The sequence below is a fragment of the Odocoileus virginianus genome, chromosome 23 (genome assembly GCF_023699985.2).
Source record: "Odocoileus virginianus isolate 20LAN1187 ecotype Illinois chromosome 23, Ovbor_1.2, whole genome shotgun sequence".
NCBI lineage: Eukaryota > Metazoa > Chordata > Mammalia > Artiodactyla > Cervidae > Odocoileus > Odocoileus virginianus.
Window position 1 is genome coordinate 49,352,360 of NC_069696.1, and position 24,695 is coordinate 49,377,054.

Below are 24,695 nucleotides of genomic sequence, written 5' to 3' on the forward strand. Positions count from 1 at the left end.
TGAAAAAATTAATTCTATTTAGCAGGGTCTTCATCTAAAGCAGAAAGCATTCCTATATGAAACTTGCTATTATTCCAATACACTCACCACAAAAGGAGATTGTAGCCAGTCTGCTTCTCTCCAGAGGTGGTGCCCACTTACTCCACATCCCGTGACATGCTGGGTATGTCACACCCTGGCAAGACAGTTCAAAATGGATGATTTGATGGGGAATACATGTAAATCCATGGCTGATTCATGTCAGTGTATGACAAAAACCACTACAATATTGTAAAGTAATTAGTCTCCAACTAATAAAAAAAAATTTTTTAAAAAATGGATGATTTGATTTGACTCCAGTTTCTTTTTGTGTTTAAAATTGGACTTTGCCTCTCTAACATCGCAATATAAAAGCCCAACTTATAGAAACTAAATAACATGTGTCAGTTATTTTGACTCACAGCACAGATGCTAAAATTCAAATACAAGTTCAGATGTAAGCAAGGTGGGGAATGGGGAAGGGGGTCTTCATATTTCATATTATTATTTAATATCAGTGTGGAAATGGATTTCCACAATCAGCTGACCCATCCTCTCATTTAAAGATATGGAACCTGAGGCTGCCAGCCATTAGGTGACTAGATTCTAGTCTTCAGGGCTGCTAATATCATGTTCTTTCTACTGTGTTAGTATTTTCCAAAGTGTGGTATATGTCCCTCCAGTGGGATAAGAATTAGATTTCAAGTACTAAAACCACCTACATTTTTTTATTATCATTGTTACATATATATTCTAATATGCTTTAGAAAAACATAACTAGCACATTAAACCCATGATATAAAAAATATTGTTGCTTATGAAGAGGTTCTATTTTGTTTTGTTTTTAAGTAAATTGACCAGGGAAAAACTATAGGCAAGTAACAGTATGAATCATAGTGTGAATATGACAAAAGTGACAACGGTTAGAGGTGAATGACTGAGTTTGGGAAGCATTTCTCTACATCAGGTGGGGGCAAATTATGGCCTGATGTGGCCCACCCTCTGTTTTTCTCCAGCCCTCAAGCAAAGAATGGTTTTTAAATGTTTAAGTGACCAGGAAAAAATTTTTTAAAGAATTGCATTTCCTGGCATGTAAAAATCATATGAAATAAAAAATATCAGTGTCCAAAAAGTTTCACTGTCAAGTAGCCATGCCCACACATTTACATATATTTCTGGCTGCTTTTGTAAACAATGGCAGAGTTGAGAAGTTGCAACAGACCACAGTATGGCCAGCAGAGTACAAAATATTTACCTTCTGGCTCTATATTATGCTACCCACTTCATCAAGTTAAGTCTCTGTGTAAGACTACACCCCTGGAAATTTACAGACTTATTAATAAATCCACTTAAATTTTTTTAGTGGAAAGAGCCCTGGTTATGTCAACTGAAGGCTTTGGGCTTCAGTTTCAAAATTTATTAAGCGGAAGCGGTTGGATTAAATTACCTCTAAGATCACTCCTGGCTCATCTGAAATTCTGCACTCTGTGAAATGATCCTTCATTGTGTATAAATTTGGAATCACACATGGAATTTTAATTAAAGTATTCATAATTATAATCATAACCAGAAAGTTCAGATAGCCAGACAAGAAAGATGGGAGATAGGAAAACTGATAAAGGAGGTTTTCTTCAAAAATTAAAATTTCTAAAGGATCGTGTTGTCTCCAACAATATCAAAATTTGTTAAGAAAAGAGTCTCTTACCTCCACTAAACCTTGTAAAATCCTGACACCCATGACACAGCCGTAATGCGCTCTGGCTGCAGATGGAATGAGCATGTTCAAGGTCGATGTTAGGAAGACGGCAGCTCCAAAGACCCTGAGGACCAAAACACTGTGCTACTGGGCAGGCCCCACCATGGATATGGCACATTAGTTAAACATCAGGAACAAACCTACCTGTTCATGGAAGGTCACTGTATAAATTAACAGAGAAATAGATGTGTTAGGGTCTGCTGTGTGCCTTGCTAGGCTGTCAGGCTGCTTTGATTCCCGATCTCCAGTCCTTGGGCCAATCATGGGAAGGTTTGGGGCAGTACAGGCGTGTCCTGTCTAGATAAGATCCAGAAGCTGGAGACTGACTGGCACAAGGTAAACTCACTGGAGACCCATCATTGTTCTCGATTCTACCTGAATGATCCATTCTGACTACCACCTCATAACTTCTGCACATTTGGGTTGTATCTCCTGCTTTCCAGCTCTGCCCTCATGTTAGCAGATGGGGCTACAAGCTATCTGAGAAGTGTGCTGTGTCCTGGAACCAGACCGGGCACCTGTCTCAGCCCCCCAGCTTTCTGCCAAGTACCGTGTGTCCCCTCTTTGCCTGGACAGGAGTGTTCCAGGGAAAGAGAGCGGGCATCATTTTATTTCTTTCTCACAGATGCTAATGATGCTTCAGATTTTTTTTATTCTGGAAAATCTTATTATATGCTATTTCTTCTTAGGGCAGAAGTATGAATAGTGACTTCAAAGACCATAGGAACCAGTATTTTATCACTTTTTAAGAAGAATACAACAGGCAAGTGACAATAAATAAAGGACACAAATTAGATAAGAACATAAGTAAAATATGAGTCATGCTCATAGAAATTACTTTACATATGGATATGACTTTCAGACTTTTTTCCTTGATCCATAAAACAAAATAAATTTTATATTGCAACCCAACACACACTTATACACACAAATGTAACCAAAACAATTTCCAAAATTTGATTCTAAAATGTGCAATGAGCTAAGATATTTTCTATTCTATTTGATTATCTTTCCTTCTATTTTTCTCTCTTTTTAGAAAATAGATATTGGTAAATCACTATTGATTTATTACCATCTAATGAGTTCTGTTTTTAGAGTTTGAAAAATACTGCTTTATAAAATGTACACTTCACAAAATCCATATATGTTAGGTCAATTACAATGAGAAATGACCTGGAAATAATTAGTACACTTTTAGTACACTCCTTTTCTAGTACATATATGTATTACATATCTCCCAAGTGGCCATCACCTTTTGCTTAAATACCTTTAGTAACAGAGAACTACTACTCCTTGAGGCAGCTCATTTTTTCCTGGACCTACTTTTACTTGCTCAAACACCTCCTATAGAATCTCAAGAGTATGAAAGACATCTTACAGTCTAGAGACAAGCCCCCTCCTACTCACATGACAAAACCAGTATAGTACAGGACAATATCAGCATAGTAAACAGCATCACAGAAAGTCATTGCTCAAAGGGAACTCAAACACAATCTAATCCATGTTTCATTTCACAGATGAGGAAATGGACGTCCAGGGGAAAAGAGGAACTCAGTAGAGGTTACCAAGTGAGTTACTTAGGGTCCAGAAACTGTTTCTCCTGACTCAGGTGCAGTTGATTTTTTTAAAACTACATAATCAGATAAAGAATTGCCAGATAGATTAAATTAAACAAAAAAGTAAACAAAAAGAGATTCTTAAGAACAGGATCATATAAGGTCAATGTCTGTGAATCATGTCTTTAGGAATGACTTCTATCTTTCACTCTGCACCCCTAAATTGAGAGCCAATTGTGCAGAACTGATAAAAGCATACAAAGCCACATTATGATCTGTGTAGCACTCATGTTAAATGAATTTATCTTACCTGTTCGCAGCAAATTTATTTGAAATGAAACCACCTGGAATTTGTGTCACAATATAACCCCAGAAAAAAGATCCATGGATAAGGCCCACCGTCTCTGGGTCCCAGTTAAATTGTGCTGTCTGGAAATGAGAAATCAGATACACTTGGTTTGTAAGAAAACACTTGCCTGTCATCATTCACTGATGGTCCTATATAATAACCCTACAAAGTCTGTCTTTCCCTCCTTTTTTTTTTTTCTTTTTCAAAAAAATTTTTAAAGCATTTATTCATTTGGCTGCACTGAATCTTAGTTGCAACCTTCAGGATCCTTCATCGTAGCATGCAAGTGGTAAAGAACCCGCCTGCCAATGCCAGAGACATGAGACACGAGTTCAATCCCTGGGTCAGGAAGATCCCTGGAGGAGGGCATGGCAACCCACTCCAGTACTCTTACCTAGAGAACCCCATGGACAGAGGAGCCTGGTGGGCTATAGTCTATAGTGTCTCAGAGTTGGACACAATCGCAGCGACTTGCCATCACCCACATGAACTCTCAGTTGCAGCATGTGGGATCTAGTACCCTGACCAGGGATTGAACCCTGGCCCCCTGCATTGGGATTGTGGAGTTTTAGCCACTGGACCACCAGGGAAGACCCTCTTTCCCTCCTTTAAATTCAGCAAATATCTTTTTCATTTTTTAATTTGCATTGGGGTATAGCAGATTATCAATGCTGTAATAGTTTCAGGCGAACAGTGAAGAGATATTCAGCAAATATTGATGGGGGGCCTCAACGGCAGCAGGGTCACAGCAAACTCCTTGTTGTCACTGAGCTCAACGCCTAGTGAGAGAAAGGAGCGACCGTGAACAAGTTAAAACAGAATGATGAAGGCTAAGAAGAAAATGAAACAACTTGTAAAGAAAACAAAAGGTAAATTCTAGGTTTACTGGGTTATTTAGGTACCAGTTTAGTCAGAGCACCAAGGGAATGACAGTCATGCCTCTCATTTCTTTATGAAGATAATAAAACCTACCTACCCATAGGATGTCTGGGGATAAATGCCATGAATATTTCTAGTAGGTTATTGCTCTGCTTAGAGATTTTTGCATTTAACACCTTAGGATAATGCCTGGAGCACAGTGTAGACTCAGCAAATGTTAGCAGCTATTGTTGTCGTTATGATGATGACAATGGCAAAAAAAACCCCTTACACAACTCTCAGACCGTCGAAGCCTTCCTCACTTTCTTTCCCAGCAAAGAAACTCACCCTTTCCAGATTCCTTACAAATCTCCCTCCTCTGAGGAAGCTCTTCAGCTGCCCTGAATTGAAGGGCTCACTTTTCCTAGGCCTTGGTCCACAGACCAAGTTCTTGCAGTCATGGCACCCACCCTGTTCTCAAACTAGCCTGTCACGCGTCCACTTCCCACTGAGGTGGCAGGTGACTCTAAGGTGGCAGCCGTGTCCTTTTGACTTTATAACCTCTATACCTAAAACAACTGTCTACAACATAGAAGATGCAAGTAAAGATTTGCCAAATGAATGAATGGCTTTGTAAAGCATTGGTATCAAAATCCAAGATGTTCCTGTTATGGAGTAAGAGTTCTTAATTATCAACATAGAACCTTTTATGAACTTTCATCACATTTTGTTTTCCGATCACAAACTGTCGTGTACTTATTTGCTCGTTTATTCAATATGCACCTTCTGCTTCCTGTGCACCAGGTCAGGTGATCGTATAAATACAAACTCAAGCATTGCCTTTGCCTTCTAGGAGATCACAGTGCAGGTAATATTGGCCCGTGTTCTGCACTGTCATTCCCATTTTGCAGACAAGGAAGTTGAGGCTCAAAAGTAAAATGAAACTAACCATCATTTATTCAAATCACTTCACCAAATTCTTATTTTATGCCACTACGTGCCACACATTACTGGGCACAGAGCAGTGAACAACTGTGATTGCTGTTTTCACAAAGATGTCAGTGGGGATGGCAGGAAGTGTACAGGTATATACCGTGTTAGACGGCAATCAGTGAGGAAGAAAGAAATGTGAACCGAGAAGGGGATAGAAAATGTTGGGTAGGAGTGAAGTAGGGAGATATTTTACATAGAGTGGTCAGGGAAGCTTTCACTGAAGAAATGACTTCTGAGCGAACTCCTAAAGGAAGAAAGGTAGCAAGTGATGCTTCTCCTTATCGGAAGAAATTGCTCTCTAGACAAAGGAATAGCGAGTGCAAAGGCCCTGAGATAAGGATACACTTGTGTGTTAGACGAACAGCCAGATGTCAGAGGAGTTGGAGGGTGACGGGTGAGGAAGAGAATAACAGGCATTAAAATAGGAGAGATTCAAGTGATGAAGGGCCTTCTGTCACCATAAGGTCCTTGACTTTTACTCAAAGGGAGATGGAAGCACTGAGCCGAAGAAGGACATGACTTTAAGTCACTTTCCATGTTTTTCCTCTTTACAATACCGGGAGTTAATTACGTCATTTTCTATAGAAGAGGAAATTGAGATTAATTTACTTGCCCCAAGTCAAAGAACCAGTTGTAAAGAAAACCAGGACCAAGACCTCATACCAAAAAACTATATTCTTTCCATTGCTGTGGAGACTTGACTTTCTCACTAAGAAGTAGAGACTAGACTTCCCTGCCATGAGTCACAGAATGCCCCCAAGAAACCAAGGATCCAAGACCGAGGGAGCCACTTCGTTCAACAACTAACTGTCAATCACACGGTCCCTTGCTCATGTCCTTCCCTCTGAGAGAATGGTGCTTCTTTCCATGTGGACAAAGTTACCTACAGGAAAGTACTTGTGCCTGCCGAGAACTGACTTTCACTATCATTGAGTCCATGAGAATAATAATGGTCCTATGTATGAATTCTTAAAATAAGCCAGGTGCTATGTCAGAGACGGTATTAGGCTAAAAAAATGGTCCCCAAAGATATATGCACAAAACCCTCAGAATCTATAGATGCTGTCTCATTTGAGAAAAGGGTTTTGCTGATGTGATAAAGTCAAGGATCTCAAGGTGAGTTTTTCTGGATTATCCAACTGGGCCCTAAATCTGATGATGTGTCCTTGTAAGAGAAAGGCAGGGGGAGACTTGAGACATAAGAGGAAAGAAGGCAATGTGAAGATGGAGGCAGAGACTAGAGTGATGCTGCTACAAGCCAAGGAATGCTTGGAGCCGCCAAAGCTGCCAAAGGCAAAGACGGATTCTCCCCTGGAGCCTTTGGAGGGAGTGTGGCTCCCTCCAAAGTCAAGTTGGTTTCTAGCCTCCCTGACTATAAGAGACTATGTTCCCATTGTTTTTAAGCCACATGTTCTTGGTCATTTTTTATAGCAGCCATAGGAAAGTAATAGAGGTGTTTAATATATTGGTACCAGATTATCTCATTTGATCTGCAAATCAGGCCTTTTATTCTCATTTCACAATACAGCAAGGAGACTTAGTAAAGAATCTCTAGAAATGCCAGTTCCTACCTCCCTGCTCACATTTCCTTCTAAGAGGATTCTCCTCCTCTCCTCAGTGCCAAGGGCCTCTCCCCTGTGACTGCGGATGGACACCTGAATAGAGGGAGCCAACGTGTAGGCTGGACTCAGCCTGCCTGTCTGTCTCTCTCTCTCTCTTCTTTCTCTTTCTATCTCTCTAATCTGAAGCCAGAGATTCTAGTGAGACAATACTGCACACTTGAAGCAAGCTCCACTGGAGTCAGGGCCAGGTAAGCCAGCCCCCCAGCAAGGCAACGGCTTGAGGGACTTCTGCTTTGGAGAGCAGTGAGATTTGTTTGAAAAAACAAAAGCAGTCCATGGAGAGACCTGGGAGAATGGAGCCAGCTCAGAGAGAAGCAGATGTAAGACCCTGAAAGGCCAGCAAGTCGGAGAGTAAGCTGAGGAATTCCTAGTTCCCGTGAGGTCCGGCTCCCTCTGCCCCTCCTGACTCCCCCTCCTGCCCACAGTGCTGCACCCCCTGGATCTCAGCCCCACCTCAGGCTGACGCCCTCGTCTGGGGCACAGACTGCACAAGCGTGCAAAGCAGCTTCCCAGCCTTCACCTTCCTGAGATCCCCTAGAGCCCTACAGTCATGTCCTTTTTAACTTGAGCTGGCTCCCATTTCTGTTCTTTGCAACTGGCAGTCCCTGACCAGGACAGAAGGGCAACTTGCTCAAAGTCCCAGAGCTAATAAACAACAGAGTCAAGTTTGAAACCAGGTCCGGCAGATTCCAAAGCCCGATTCTTCTTAACCTACAGGAGGTTGGATTTTCCCTGAGGGTAGTGAGAACTAACCTCCAAGTTTCTCAGACTTCAGTCATTTATTGTTTACCACATGCCAGACATTGTGCTAAGTGATTCACATGTCTTAAAACTCATAATTATTAAACTAAAAAATGATTATGATTCACATATCAACTGAAGCTACCATTTATACGACTAGCAGAATATATGTCAGTTATTTGCAAGGCCTACCTATTTATACCTGGAGTAGGAAATGGAACCCACTCCAATATTCTTGCCTGGAAATTTCCATGGACAGAGGAGCCTGGCAGGCTATACAGTGTATGGGGCTGCAAATAGTCAGACATGACTGTGCAACTGAGCACACACACCTATTCACACCACTAACTTTTCTCCCTCTATTGAAAATGAAGATTTTAAAATGTCTCAGTGCAAAATACCTAGTTTTTCTCCCATAAAGCCAACCAAACAAAATTACCAGCCATTGAGAGGCTTTCTTAGTACAATTAGTGAAATCTTTGTCATTGGTTTGGACATGCTCAGATGATATGTAAGCTTTGTTCTGTTTGAATAAGAGAGAAATGGCCTGCTATAAATTGGAACTTCTGAAATGCTACTAAACTCTTACTTATGAGTCCAGAGAAAATGATATAAAGCATATTTTAGATCTTAATCAGTTTCTCTAAGACTCCAGAGGGCAAAACCATAGAAACTAGAGTGCACACACAGCATTGTTCCTTAAGTTTATCAAAATGCCTTTTCCATTTGCCTCAAAGCAAATTCTGTTGACCTAGGCCTATCCTTTCATGCAACAAACAAATGCAAACCAGCATCTCATTTTGATCCAGGCCTTAGCAGACAAGTTTAATTAGCTGCCTTTCCTCACAAAAGGCTGCCAGAATGCATGTGATACACATCTGAAACCTCATTAATGTCCATCATTCTTTATTTTTAAAATGTATGACATCCCTTTTACACCTCTACTGCCCTCCCTGACCCTCTCCCCAAAATAAACAACCAGGATATCCTTTTAAAAACAGATTCAACTCTGGCATAAAAAAGAGAATGGTTAGAAGAATCTCCATGGTACCCTTTTCTTCTGGTAGAATAATCTCTTAGTTAAAAAAGAAAAAGGGTGGGGGAATCTGCAGGCCAACTAAAGACTTCTTTTTAATGAACAGAAATTAAATTTTCACTAACCAGTATTTGGCAGAAACTGTTCCAGGTAATGCTGATAGACACAGCATGAAGGAAAGCATTCTGCAGTTAAGCCCAGGAAATAATGCACACCACAGCCCCCTCTTGGAGACTCTCACAGGACGCAGCACAGTAAAGGTTCCTAGTTCATATGATCCTTCTTTAAAGCACAGCCTATAGAACAGTGGTGTCCAGACACCAGTTTGGGAAACTCTGATCTAAATGTTTTCCCAAACATGGGTAGGGACTGGCAAACTGTGAGAAGTTTCTCTGCAAGAAAGGAACCCTCCTGCACTGTTGGTGGGAATGTAAATTGGTATAGCCATTATGGAGAACAATATGGAGGTTTCTTAACAAACTAAACATAGAGCTACCTTATGACCCTGCAATCCTACTCCTGGGCATATATGTGGAGAAAAACATGATCTGAAAGGATACATACACCCCAATGTTCACGGCAGCAGTTTACAATAGGCAATACGTGTGTGCGCATGCACGTGCGTGTGCACGCATGTGTGCGTGTGTGTGCGCGTGTGTGTGCGCGTGCGCATCTGTGCGTGTGTGTGTGTGTGTGTGTGTGTGCGCGCGCTTAGTCACTCAGTCGTGTCCAACTCTTTGCAACCACATGGACTGTCACCCACCAGGCTCCTTTGTCCATGGGGGATCTCCAGGCAAGAATACTGGAGTGGGTTACCATGCCCTCCTGCAGGGGACCTTCCCAACCCAGGTATTTAACCCAGGTCTCCCGCACTGCAGGCAGATTCTTTACCATCTGAGCCACCACGGGAGCCCCAGCCAAGACATGGAATAAACGACCCAATCAAAAAGTGGGCCGAAGAACTAAACAGACGTTTCTCCAAAGGAGACATACAGATGGCTAACAAACACATGAAAAGATGCTCAACATCACTCATTATCAGAGAAATGCAAATCAAAACCACAGTGAGGTACCATTACACGCCAGTCCGGATGGCTGCTATCCAAAAGTCTACAAGCAATAAATGCTGGAGAGGGTGTGGAGAAAAGGGAACCCTCTTACACTGTTGGTGGGAATGCAAACTAGTACAGCCACTGTGGAGAACAGTATGGAGATTTCTTAAAAAACTGGAAATAGAACTGCCATATGACCCAGCAATCCCACTCCTGGACATACACACCAAGGAAACCAGATCTGAAAAAGACACATGTACCCCAATGTTCTTCGCAGCACTGTTTATAATAGCCAGGACATGGAAGCAACCTAGATGTCCATCAGCAGACGAATGAATAAGAAAGCTATGGTACATATACACAGTGGAATATTACTCAGCCATTAAAAAGAATTCATTTGAATCAGTTCTAATGAGATGGATGAAACTGGAGCCTATTATACAGAATGAAGTAAGCCAGAAAGAAAAACACCAATACAGTATACTAATGCATATATATGGAATTTAGAAAGATGGTAACAATAACCCTGTATGTGAGACAGCAAAAGAGACACAGATGTATAGAACAGTCTTTTGGACTCTGTGGGAGAGGGCGAGGGCAGGATGATATGAGAGAATGGCATTGAAACATGTATATTATCATATGTGAAACGAATCACCAGTCCAGGTTTGATGCATGAGACAGGGTGCTCAGGGCTGGTGCACTGGGATGACCCAGAGGGATGGGATGGGGAGGGAGGTGGGAGGGGGGTTCAGGATGGGGAACACATGTACACCCATGGCGGATTCAAGTCAGTGTATGGCAAAACCAATACAATGTTGTAAAGTAAAATAAGTTAATAAAAATAAATTTTTTAAAAAAAGACATGGAAGCAACCTCAATGTCCATCAACAGAGAAATGGATGAAGATCATGTGTACATATACATGATGGAATATTACTCAGCCATTAAAAAGAATGAAATAATGCTACATGCAGCAGCAGGGATGGACCAAGAGAGTGTCATACTGAGTGAAGTAAATCAGACCAGACAGAGAAGGAGAAATATGACATCCCTTATACATGGAATCTGAAAAAAAAGATACGAATGAACTTACTTATAAAACAGAAAGAGACTCACAGACTTAGAAAATGAACTATGGTTGCCAGGGCTCGGGGAGAAGGGGTAGTAGGCACTTTGGGAAGGTCATGTACACAGTGCTAGAAGTCTCTCTGCAAACAGATGGATTTCCACACGCGTCACTCCAGTGTGTGCATTCAACACAATGAAACAGATATATTGGGTCTCCACCGGGCATACGTTTTTGTTTTATTCTCCCATAATCTCAATACTTTTCAAGGCTTATCATTTAAGAAACAAACCAGATTTCATCTTTTCAGTGATTCATGAAAGTAGTACTGTTTAAGTGACATCACTATAGGCTTGCTTATGACCACGAGAGCCTTTGAATGGGGCCTTGTGCTTCTATTCACTGAGGTCCTGAGCCACCGGGAGATGGCTGGCTGGACAGCGATTGTCCTGGAGTATGGATCTGATGGTACCATCTCTCTGCTTAAAGCCCACGCCTGACTCCCCTTAGACTTGCTGGGCTCTCCACGACCTAACCCCACTTTACCAGTTACCTCCTTCTTCTGATGCTTACCTCATTCTATCCTTTTACCAGGATTCTTAACTGGAGTCTGTGGATGGAATCCTGTGGATCTATGAACTTGGATGGGCAAAAGTCAGCATCTTTATTGCTACTAACTAATAAAGCAGCATTTCCTATAATTATGAATGTAGGCAACAAACCCCAGTCATATTATCAGGACCTGTGATCCTATTACTAGAGGAAATTGTAAATATGCTCATATCCCACAATGGCTGTTGCCATTATCTCAAACTACTGTTCACTGTTCAAACAGCAAAATTACAGAAATTATTAGACCCTTTGCTAGATTTTGTCATCTGATGTGTTCATAAAGAAAGCCATATGTTTCTATATCACAAATTCAATTCTTCAATAGTTTGTTACCTGTATTTAAAATAATTGGCTTCCTTTGTGATCCTATGTGTTTTTTAAAGTTTTTTTTTAATTTACTATCTATTTAGGCTGCACCATGTGGCATGGGGGATCTTAGATCCCCGACCAGGGATCAAACTCTCATCTTCTGCAGTGGAAGTGCAGAGTCTTAACCACTGGACCACCAGGGAAGTCCCCTATGTGTTTTACTTTAAGAATTTAAAACATTAATACAGTTGTTGTCAAAAGACATTGACATAGACATAGACAGACACTGACCTGAATTTTTGGTTTTCCATCAACATACACAGTGCTGTTATTGACCATTTCCACAATGGCAACTCCAAGATTGCACCGAATCCCAAAGGAGATGCAGAACCCCAGCCCGCTCATAATAGCAATGATGTAGCGCTTGGGGACCCCACAGCAGTGGCAGTCACAGAGTGGGGGCCTCTGCCTGGACGTCTGCACTGGCCTCCCTTCTTCATTCAGCTCAATGTTACCTTCTTCCTCATGGGTCCCATCAATTTTCCTACAGCGGACAAATGGGCAGGGAAGAAAGACCAGGATTACAAAGTGTAGTAGGCAACGAGAAAAATTGTACCAAGAAAGAAAAAGGAAAACCCAGAGTAGGATGCATCCTGCATGTTTTAGCATCATCATCATCATTATTACTAAAATAAATTATAGTGGTTAAGATTTATTGATATTCTGGATATTGTTGCTGCACCCTTATAGACATTAATTTATTTTAATCTCATAACAGCTACACAAAGTAGATAGTGTTATCTTGTCCATTTATAGACAAAAAAACTAAGTCCTCTGAGATAGGATGCAAGTTCAAGTCCAGAGTTTGTATCCTCAACAATATGCCTTACTGAATATCTGAATATCCTGCTGAAAGAGTATCTATAAACTTCATCCACATGGCATGACCCATCTGACTATTATGTTTGACTTTAATTTTAATGTCACTTGAAGCCTGATAAAAGATATACAGTAAAAAATCAATTTATTTTCAGATTCTTTTTTCTTCTTTTTCTAAGTCTTATGAAAATACTAGGTAAGGACGTACATTTTCCATCACAGCACAAACCAGTTGGTTGTGTATCTGTTCTTTCTTAAGTGGTTCTAAGGTGATTCTCTGGCACTCTTTAAACAGAGGGCATGATTTCTCATTGAGTCCCATAAATTCAGATTATGGTAGTCCATCCATTACAGTGAATTTACTCTCTTCTTAAAAAAAAAAAAAAAGTAATTGGGCAAACTGACACTATCTGTCAATAATAAAAGGAGCTGTTTGCATCATCACACGTATCATAACCCTTCTGAAGATACCCGATTAAGGTCTGAGTCTTTGTGAAAATAATCAAAGCTTATATGTTTTCAAGAGTATCATATTCACTAATAGCTAATACAATGTCTAACAGACTACGTAGAAGCACGAATAATTTGCCCACCAATTCATAGTAGAGATCATCTTAGTAACTTCTTAGATGCAAGCACATGAGATTAAAGCACATGGAGAGAGAGCGTGGGGTTGCAGAGAGTCGGACACGACTGAGCAACCGAGCTGAGAGAGCGCAAACACTGGATTTAACTCAGCTCATCAAACGTTTACTGAGTGCCTATGGCGTATCAGGCCCTGTACTGAGTGTGACGGAAGGAGAAAGAAGTGACACGGCTTCTGATCTCCTTCAGCTCTTAGAGCAAGAAAGATGCGTACACAGTTGTGATTGCTGGATGATGTAGGTTTTCTTGAAATCAAGGTGAAGTGCAGTGATAAAACAGGAAAGGAACTTTCAATTTTAATTTATGAGGTCAGAATGGTAGCTTAATAAATATGCAAGAATATGAAAGTAATCAGAAGAGAACATCATCAACCTCCCCAATGTGCTTCTGTAACCTACCTGCATGTATACTGATGTGTTCTACGTTTTCTTCTATGATTGTCTTCCAAGCTTCTAGATAAGGCCAACCTCTTTCCCTGGGTACTAGATCTTATTGCCTCTCATGTACTCAAGGAAATCCCTATCCACATATTTCATCAATTATTTACTCCTCTCTACTAGAACATTCTTACTGTCTACAAATATGCCCTTATTTGTTGCACATCAACATTTAAAATAAAAACATGTTCTCTTTCAGCTACCTACCTATTTCTCACCTCCCTTTTATAGAAAAACTCAGAAGTCACTGTCTCACTTCCCTTTGTCCCACTCTCTCTTGGACACACTCCAAACAGGTATATCCCCCAACCTGGTCCACCAAAACTGCTCTTCTTGGGCTGTCAATGCCCTTCATGTGGTTCAGTTCAGTTCAGTCACTCAGTCGTGTCTGGCTTTTCGTAACTCCATGGACTGCAGCACGCCAGGCTTCCCTGTCCATCGCCAACTCCTGAAGCTTGCTCAAACCCATGTCCATTGAGTCAGTGATGCCATCCAACCATCTCATCCTCTGTCATCCCCTTCTCCTCCTGCCTTCAGTCTTTCCCAGCATCAGGGTCTTTTCCAGTGAGTCAACCGAGTCCACATGATTCAGCCCAAAGGCTCTTTCCAGTCCTCATCTAGTTGACCTGTCAGCAGCACTTGACACTACTGATTATTCTTTCTTCCTTGACGACTTTGATTCCTTCATGGATACCACGCTCACTTGGTGGTCCTCCTAATCCCCTGAACACTCCTGTTTTGTCTCTGAAGCTGATGGGTTACTTCCTCAACCTGTAAACCTGGGATGCTCAGGGCTCAGTTTATAGATCTCTTTTGTTTTCTGTCTGTACTTTCTAGGTGACCTCACTCATCTCTGGGCTTTAGACACCATGCATATGCTAACAGATTTCAATTTTCATATCTAGATTTATTTGACATCTTTGTGGACACATGATCAGCATCTCAAATCTAACATATCCAAACTGAGTTCCTCTAAAAAAAAAAGCTAATTCTTGAAGCTTTTCACATTTCAAGTAAAGACAATTTTGTTCCTTTGTTTGCTCAGAAAAAAAAACTTGGGTGACAACCTGGATGCATCTCTTCTCCAATCTCCATCCAATCTATGCATCGCGTCCCTTAGTTTGAATTTTCACTCTTCCATTTACTTAGCTGTGTGGCCTAGTTAACCTCTCTGAGCTCTCTTCCCAGGTGGCACTAGTGGTAAAGAACCCGCCTGCCAATGCAGGAGATGTAAGAGACATGGGTTCGATCCATGGGTCGGGAAGATCCCCTGGAGGAGGGCATGGCAACCTATTCCAGTATTCTTGTCTGGAGAATCCCATGGACAGGGGAGCCTAGTGTGCTGCAATCTGTGGGGTCACAGAGAGTTGGACACGACCTAGGAACTAAACAACAACAGCATAGATCATTTAGAGCAGAACCTAACATGTGCCCACTATTTTTATCACATTAATCCTCATAACCACTTAATGAGTCCATTCTGCTAGGATGAGCATAAATGCCATTTACTGCCATTCATATTGATATCTAAGAGCTATTCAGATCATAAGACTCTATATAAATGTGCAGCCTCAGTGGTATCCATGAGTTTCTGGCGTGAATGAATATGATACTTATCTTATAGACCTGTGGTTAAGATTAAATGAATTTCTACCACCAGACAGTTGATTTGAGTGGTAGCACAGTGTAATGATTAAGAAAGATGGGCACAAAATGTCTGGTCTGAAACCCAGCTCTGCCACTTACAAGCTGTGTCGCCTTGGGCAAATTACTTAACCTCTCTGTGCCTCAGTTTTCTCATCTGTAAAACTGTGATTATAACTGGCCCTCCCTCATAGGGTTGTTAATAGAATTAATGGTACCTGGAACATAGTGTTTATTACTCTCATTTACTACACATAAGCAATTAGAGAACATTCATCATTTAAGCTGAAAAAAGTCTGTATATAAGTTTCTGGACATTAATTTCCAAATGCTATGCCTTCTATCTGTTCCAATAGTGGACGATACGTGAACGCATCATCTTTCTTCCTACATTTCAAAAATATTAATGTACGTTTAGCTGATGAATTGCTCAGCTGCTTCTTATCGATGACTGCTCTCCAGGGAGACTAAGTGTCTGGCTGTAATCAGCCCCATGTGCGAACTTCAGATACTTCTCTATGCATTTACCTCTCCCTTGACCATAAGGAATACGCCATAGTTCAAAAGCATACAGAAAATTCCATTTAGATGATGATCTCAGTAGTAAACATTATTAGACATCTATGATTTATACTGACTACTAAGTTAGAAAGTCAGGATTCTTCACTCCCCAATGTTTCTGCCCCTTACAAAACAGAAAACATTTCTTTATGACTTTTTTCCTACACTGGATCCTGTCAACTGGTTTTATGTAAAAATCAACGAGGGGAAGAAACATCCATTACATACCAGGTTCTGGGCAAAGCATTATATATATAGACTTGAGGTTAACACCAAGTGTTAAAACCAGCAAAGCTGTCTTTGCTGGAGAAACCCTAATTCTGGAGCTCTGCTCAAAGACCACTAGAGTTGAGGATCAGTTCAGATTGCCAGTCAGCTAATGCCTACCTCTGCCAATTTCTCTCTAGGGATCACTGAAAGACGAGGTATGAATTTGGCTTTATTCTAAACTCAATCATTCTATAATTACGACAACAATGATAACATCTAGCATTATTTAGTGTGCTCTCTATCTAGAACTATGATAGCAGGTTTTTTTTTTTTTTTTTTTTTGATTGTTCAGTGAGCCAATTCTGAGAAAACTCTTCAGAGTAATAGACACATAGCTTAATTTGGGGTTGAAGTCTCACAACTTGAAAATTACTGATTTTGTTATATCCCTAAGCAAACCAATCTGGTAAACAAAAGGATATTCAAGTGGATCATTCAATCAAACATAGTAAAATAAGCACTTAGGATTGAGAAAAGTGATTAAATTTTAAAAAGCAGCTAAAGTTAAAAAAGAATACTCCTAAGTATTTATATAAAGCTAAATAGTTGTCATCACTTGAATATGCCAATTAAGCCACAGTGCTTCCTTTTGCATTTTTAATCAAATGAAAACATTACCTGGGAGTGCTTGACAGAGGAATAAAACACTCTTAAAAGAAAATGTTATTATAATCATTTCCTGTGTTTAGCTGGTTTATCCTGCTGTCACTGGGGTAGGTTTTCATTTATACACGATAATTCAGTGTAGTTCTGACTGAAACTTTTTGTTTTTAATTACCAAAGTAATAAGGTGCCCAACCCAGTTCTCTTGCTAAGCTCACCAAAGGGATACAGTGGAAAAATTAACACTGGCGGGAGCCTGTGCATTGCAAAACACAAGAAGTGGAATGAATCTGTGGGCTAGTTTTTAAATTTATGAGAAAACATAGATAGAAAAGTTAAAAGCAGATACCAAGGGAAATTTTCATTCATCATAATTAGAAATAATGATAAAAATTTTATCAAAGTTATTCTCACATTTATTTATATCAAAGAAATTAAAAGAATCATTTTACCTTGCACATAAGGACTGCTTATTAATTCATTTATAAAACCTAGGAGGGCATTTACTATGTCTATTTTAAAAATCACAAATTAAATATCACATCAATTCATTCATTTATAGCAAATTCTCCTTCCAATAATAATATATTTTACTTTAAAAAAAGATCTATTTTTTTGTTTGGACAAAAACATTCAATCCAATGACACCATTTAACACTTTCCCATTTAATCATGTAAGATTTTCTGCTTTAAATACTAATTTTTAAAGTTACTTTCTTCATACTATTGTGCAATAATCCTTCTCTTTGAAAACTACACAATCAAGAACCCCTTCATACAGTTTATATTACAAGCTATACAATTGGAAAATACCTAACTTTCATTTACAGTGAAAAATTCTTAAAAATTATTTCAACTCAAAGCATAACCATGTAAAGCAGTTCCTGGTTTTGTTGTTACTATTGAATTAACATAAAGTGTTATATCCCCAAATATTTTCTAATTCATTGACAAACACACAACTTGCAATATTACTGTGTCCAATAAGTGCTAATCTTGCTGCATGTTGTGGTGTTTTCCTAATTCAACCTTATCCTTTTGATGCATCTTCTTTTCCTCCAGGTATAGTCTGTTGGAGCTGGAATGGGCTCCAGAAGCCCTTTATTCTGACCCTCCCACTCCTTTTTAAAATGTAGCTTTAAAAACAGGAGGCAAATTCTTTCAAACACCAGCAGCAATGTGAAACTACTTTGAAATAAACCTAAAGTTTGCATTCAAACTTTACCTTTGTAAAATCCCCAACGAATCTCCCACAGTGTTCTTCACGCCCTCCTTTCCAGGTTTCAAAATTTTTTCTTTGAAGGTAGCGAATGCTTTAAAAGGCATTGTGAGACGGGGGTACCTCCAAGCCTTCAACAGTCAGTCTCGGGAACTCCCATCCTTCATTTCCAGCATGGGGACCACTCTGCTTTCCTCGATGAACACCTGGAAGTCAGTTCTCAGGGAGGTGACTATTTAAAATCAAAAAGGCGATGAATCCCAGCCCAGATCTTTCCAGATGAGACACAACACCCACCCCCCAAAACAAGAGAGGCCAGATGATCTGTGACTGCGAATTCAGCCCCTCTCAGCTCCCAGCTCAGCAGCAGCCTGTGGTGCTGTCTCAGGCAGCCACTCTCAGACTGGGCGCAGCCCGGCTCCCTCCCTGGGCTGCAGCTGGAGAAGCTAAAGGGGGCTCCAGCCCCCAAAGTGTCCTGCGACCAGCGAAAGCCTCTCGAACAGCGAAAGCCTCTGCAGCCGATCTCCAGCCCCTCCTGCTGCTTCTGACCACATTCCCCTCCTGCCTCACTCAGCTCGGCTGTGGCTTTCACTGAGGGATCCTTTCCAAGGTGATGCCATAGTAACCGGCACAATACCTGTCCCTTGGCCGCTGGGCTTATTAATGGGCTCTCAGCCAGAGCAAGCACCCAGGGCGAAGTGTGTCAAACACCCACAAGTCCTCTTCTTTTCTGAGGTCTGGCCACCAAGACAGGCTCTTGGCCACTGCATCAGGGCCTCTTATGCCTCTCTTGGGAGAGTTGAAGCAGTTTTTGCACCAGACACCAGTACGGATGCGGTCCTTGGAGGAACATTTGCACTTGAGGAGGCTAAGTGCAAAACCCAAGCCCTAAGCCTCTAGGAGGGCATGTGTCTCATCCACAGAGCAGGCTCAGTCAGGGAGCAGTGTGTTAAATGCCACTGGGACCATCGAACTGAAGGTAACTGAGCCAGTCCTAGAACCTGCTTAGCGCTCTTCCCTGGTCTTCACTGCCTTCAGAATAAACCCAAATTCTTTATCATGGCACAGAGGACACTCTGTGTGACTCCAGCCCTGCTTCTTGTCACTCTGCTCTTCCTATCAGCTCGTCACTGAGTTCTGCAATCTCCCTGTCACTTCTGGGGTTTACTCAAGCTGTGCCTTCTGCCTGGGTAACTCTTCTCACCCTTCATCTGGGAAATGCCAAGGTATTCTCAAGTCTCACAGAGACATCACTTCCTCTAGAAGCCCTCATACACAAGGTTGGGTGTCCCTCCTCTGTGCCCCCATATCCACTGTCCTCCAAGCCAATGCGATCTGGCATGCAGCAGTGAAAAATCCTTGTTGGGCTGGAGTAGAAACAGCACATGCTGCTCCCACATTGATGATGGCAGGATGACCCGTCCATGAATGCTGCTGCCAGGAAGAAACAGCCTGCATCTGTGAGGCTCCAGAGGTCCAGTCTCCCAACTTGCAGGGGACTGACCGGCCCTGTGCTTTAGACTCTCAGACTCCCCCGGAGTCATTTCCATAAGATCAGTCCCTGCCTTCTGCAGCCGCAGTCCAAATCCTTCTCCAGAATTTGAACTAAGTTGATCTAAATGAGCTGGATCCTTGGCAGGTTAAATACTACCATCAATAATAATAATTATTATTACAATGGCTAATATTTATTGCTCTGTCTTTACGGTCCAAACTTTGTGCTAAGCATTGTTTACGTATTATCACAATCTTTCCAACACTACTTTGTGGATAAGCTAATTATTATTTTCCCCAACCTCACTGACAGGAAACTGAGGCAAAGAGAGGTCTAGACTTGCTAGGTTTCAGATCCAAACAGCCTGACTTCATGCAGTCCTGTTCTCATGCTCTCTCTCTCTCCTCCCTCTTTCTTTCTCCTCCTCCATCCTTCCATCCCCCCAACCCATACTACCTCCTCCGAATTTACTGAAATATATTTTGCATACCATATACCTTACTCATTTCACGTGGACAATCAATGGTTTCTAGTAAATTTATCACATTGTGCAAGCAACACCATAAAGCACAAATCAGATAGAACATTTCTATCATCCCAACGGGAACCCTCATATCCACTATTAATCCTTGTCTCCCACCCCTCACACTGCACCAGGCAACCATCAATCTTTCTGCCTCTATAAATTTTCCTTTAACAGAAAACATATACAATGCAGGCTTTACTTTTCTCACATACCATGTATAAGCTAAGTATTTTACATTCTGAGCTGGCTTAAAATTTTAACTTTTTTCAAATGTTCTTAATGTTCTCTAAGACTTCCCTGAATGATTCCTTTTCACTCACTGTATTATTTGGGCAGGAGGGAAAGTAGCAGGTGATTTTTGCCCTCTAGACAGAAATGATCTTATGTTTCAGTGACTATTCTGATGTTTTCCTATGCTTATACAACCATCACTGTCTTTGCATCTAATAAAGTACTTACAACTGTTTAACAACTGTAAAAAAAAAATTTTTTTTCCTTTAACAGACATTTTCTATAAATGGAATCAACACACTATATACCATACAGTGTATTGTCTCTTGTGTCTGACATCTTCCATTTAATATGATGATTTTCAGATTCATCCACGTTACAACTTGTATCAATAGTTCGTTCTTCCTTCACTGCTTTCAGTGAAATAGTTTATTGTATGGACAGATCACATTGTATCTATCCATTGACCAGCTCATGGACATTTAGTTGCTTCTAATTTTTGGCTATTATGAATAAAATTGTTAAGGACATCTGTGTGAAAATCTTTCTTTGGACAACTCTTTTCATTTCTCTTGGGAAATACCTAGGAGTGGAATTGGTGGATTGCATGGTAAGCATGTTTTTAATAAACTGCCAAATTACTTTCTAAAATGACAGCACTATTTTACATTCCTGGTAGCATGTGTGAGGGGTCCCATTTCTGACATCATCACCAATATTGACTGTCTTTTTTAGACTTTCAAGTGGGTATGAAGTGGCATATCATTGTGGTTTTAATTTGCATTTCCCTGATGACTAATGACATGGATCGTCTTTTCATGTGCTCATTAGTCCTGTGTATACATTTTTGGGTAAATTTTCTATTTAAATATTTTGTCCATTTTTAAAATGAATTTTTTACTTATTAGTGAGGTGTATGAGTATATATTCTCAATACAAATTCTTCATCAGATAATATGATTTACAATGTTTTCTCCCAGTCCATTGCTTGTTTTTTCATTTTTTTCATGCTGTATTTCAAAGTGCAAATTTTTTTTGTTCATTCATTCATAGACTGTGCCTTTTTCATTCACATAAGTAAGAAATCTTTGCCTAACTTGAGGTCTTCAAGATTTTCTATTTTTTTCCCCCTAAAAGTTTGCTTGTTTAGCTCTTACATATAAGTCTATGCTCCATTTTGAGCTCATTTTTACCTATGGTATAAGGTAAACATCTATGTTCAACTCTTCCCATGTGGATCTCCAGTTGTTAGTAGGCTATTTTTTTGTCTAATGAATTGCCTTAGCACCCCTGTCAAAAATCAGTGCAACATAAATATTAAAAAAAATTATTTCTGGACTCAGTTCTCTTCTATTGATCTCTGTGTCTATCCTTCCAACAATTTAGACTCTGTTCACTGTAGTTCTACAGCGTAAGTTTTGAAATCGGGAAATGAAAGCCTTCCAACTTTGTTCTTTCATTAAGATTGTTTTGGCTATTCTAAGTTTTTCATAATTCCATACAAATTTTAGAACCAACTTATCAGTTTCTGCAAAAAATCCTGTCTAGCCTTGTGCTCTTAAAAGGATAGATATTTTCAGGCCGTCAACTTTGCCACTCACAACCCCTCAAGGCTGAGAATGCTAAGACTCCAGGAAATCACATATCCAATCACTCCACCAATATGTCTTCACCCTGTCTCCAGAAAGCTCACTCATTCATCAAAAGCAAATACAATCTAACTAAAATATGATAAACACATTCTCTTGCTACAGAAGTCATTCCCTGGTGAAGCTTTTAACCTTTCTGTCAATCCCCAGATACCCTCAGTTACTGATCTCTTAGAGCACATAATGGAAGCACCAACAGGCAAAGTCCACATGAATCTCTCTTAAGAGTCAACGACTATTAATAGCACTAACCATTCCTGCAGAATGTATTGCTCATGAAACGCATCTGAATCTGCAAAGGGTTTTTGGCGGTGATTTAGATGGTTGGTGATAATAACTAACACTTACGGAGCAACCTCTAGGGGCCAAACCCTACACAGTTAACTCACTTAATTCCCAGAATGACTCTCTAAGGTAAGTACTCTCATTATACCATCCACAGATGAGGAAACTGGGGCACAGAGATTTGAAGTTCACACAACTAGGAAACTAGGCAGAGATCAGCTGTGGCCACAGGAAGTCTGGCATTAAAGCCTGTACCCTACACTAGTACTACACAAGAACTCCATACTAGTGCACTAGTGTTGATAATAACATCTACATTAGCTCTGTTGATAACAGAGGCAAGAAAATATAAAGCCAGACTTTGCAGAACTGAGGCTCATCATATTCATTTGTTCCCTCCCTTGAGGGCCTAGTATGTGGTAGGCCTTTTGAGACACTGGTGATGTAGGTTGAACTGTGATATTCCCCTTGAAGAAACAATTCAGAAAGTGAGTAAGTCCATATGGTGTAATGAGTGATGCATCTGGCACTGAAAGCAGAGGTAAGGACACCTAAATTAGCTTGCGAAGGAATGGAAGGTTTCCTAGAAGAGGGGATGATAGTATACGCTTTCAGGGATGAAAGAGTGAGGCAAATGAAAGAAAATGTGGGAGAGAAGACTTGCATGAAAGAGCCTGGTGCCTGGGGGAAAGCTGCATAGTTTCAGAGTCAGGTTGAAAACAAGGTTGGAACAGTGATTGTGAACTTTATATAATTTATAGAAGAGCATTAAAACATGTGCTCCCCCTCTCAAAATATCAAATAAAACAAAGAGGAAATGATACGTAGAGCAGAAACCCAAGGGCCATGAAATCAGAGCTTTGGTCTATGCTGGGAATATGTAGGTTGAATATGCATTAGGAAAAAAATCCAGCTGTTGACAAGTACTTGATGACCTCCTGTCATTCTATACAGAAACACCCTCTTCCCCTTGAGAAAATAAGACTGACTAGGACATCTCTAGAGGTGCTTGCCAAGATCATAGCAACTCCTCATTCTCAGGGAACTTCCCTCCCACAACCATCTCCCTCCTCTTTTATGGCAACAGGCCCCCAAAAGTCCTTTATACGCTGCGATGTTTCCTGTCTCCTCTGACCACTGTTGGATGAACCAAGGATGGGCCCCTGCACCGTGCTGACCAGTCAGATGCCAAATTCTCCTGTAGTTTAACTTTACAATTGTAAGACTGCTGGTCATCTTGCAGAACCCTGGCGGGGGCGGGATGGAGAATACATTCGCATCATGAAGCTGAAGAGGACACAGGTCTGGCTCAGTGAGGAGAAGGGAACACAGTGAACCCTTGGCAGGCAAGAGTATCTGTTTCTAATGGCCCTCCAGGTCCTGTCTAGCCCAGCTGCCCTTCTACTCTTTGGCTTCCGAAATATCCACATCCTTGTAACGAACTGTCCTCTTTTTAGCTTACTTTAGATAAGACAGTTTCTGCTCTTCATGGATGAAGAATCTTGACTGTATTAGGGCCTTCCCTGGTGGTCCAATGGTTAGAACGCCTCCTTCCAGCACATGTGGTGGGGGTTCAATATCTGTCTGGGGAGCTATGGTCCCACATGCCATGGGGTGTGGCCAAACTTTTTCTTTTTTTTTAAAGGAAGAAAAAGAATCCTGTCTATATCAATTATTTAAAACCCAAATCCTGAAATGCTAATACTGCCTGTATCTAACACCATGAGGGCAAGCTTGACTGTTCAGTTTTAGGTAGGACTCCAATCTCCCAACAGTGAAAAACGTGGGTCTCATAAGCTGGTTGTTAGCGAAGTCACTCCATTCCAATCTACCTAGACTTCCCTCCCCCCAAAAAGTGAACAAATCCCAAACAACTTGAAAATAAGATTTATTCAAGAAAATAATTTCATCAAATCAGATCCAAGTGTTAGGTGGAAAATTTTAACCCAGCTCAGAGCTAATGGCCAAATTATTCTCCTTTGAGGATAAGAAATTTTACAAAGAAACAGAGGTAATGAAGAAAATTAATCTTCCTGAGGTTCCTTCTCTCCTGAATTCTGCAGCAGCTTTTTCAGGCCTCATTCTACACCCCAGTTCCACACTGCTCTCCCCTGCTCCTATAACACACTGATACCAACATAAAACTTTCTGTTAAACAACAGTTCTCCCATCCTTTAAAAGTCTGTATATTGTTGATAACTACCATTAGAACTAATCTGAATGTATATGAAACTTGATTTTTTTCACTGTACTTCTATTTTTGACATTCTTTTATTAACA

At 40.6% G+C, this 24,695-nt stretch overlaps 1 protein-coding gene across 1 annotated transcript in view; it reads right to left on the bottom strand.

Annotated features, from left to right (window-relative positions):
• SLC17A8 (solute carrier family 17 member 8) overlaps positions 1–23,752 on the bottom strand; it is a 45,208-nt gene extending 21,456 nt beyond the window's left edge. The window contains exons 1-5 of the mRNA XM_020903646.2: positions 18,236–23,752; positions 12,263–12,515; positions 3,641–3,759; positions 1,724–1,838; positions 88–175 (exon numbers count right to left, since the gene is read on the bottom strand). Of these exons, the coding sequence (XP_020759305.2) occupies positions 88–175; positions 1,724–1,838; positions 3,641–3,759; positions 12,263–12,515; positions 18,236–18,336 (676 nt within the window). The 5' untranslated portion in view covers positions 18,337–23,752. The remainder of the gene's footprint in view (positions 1–87; positions 176–1,723; positions 1,839–3,640; positions 3,760–12,262; positions 12,516–18,235) is intronic.
• Positions 23,753–24,695: the final 943 nt, after the last annotated feature.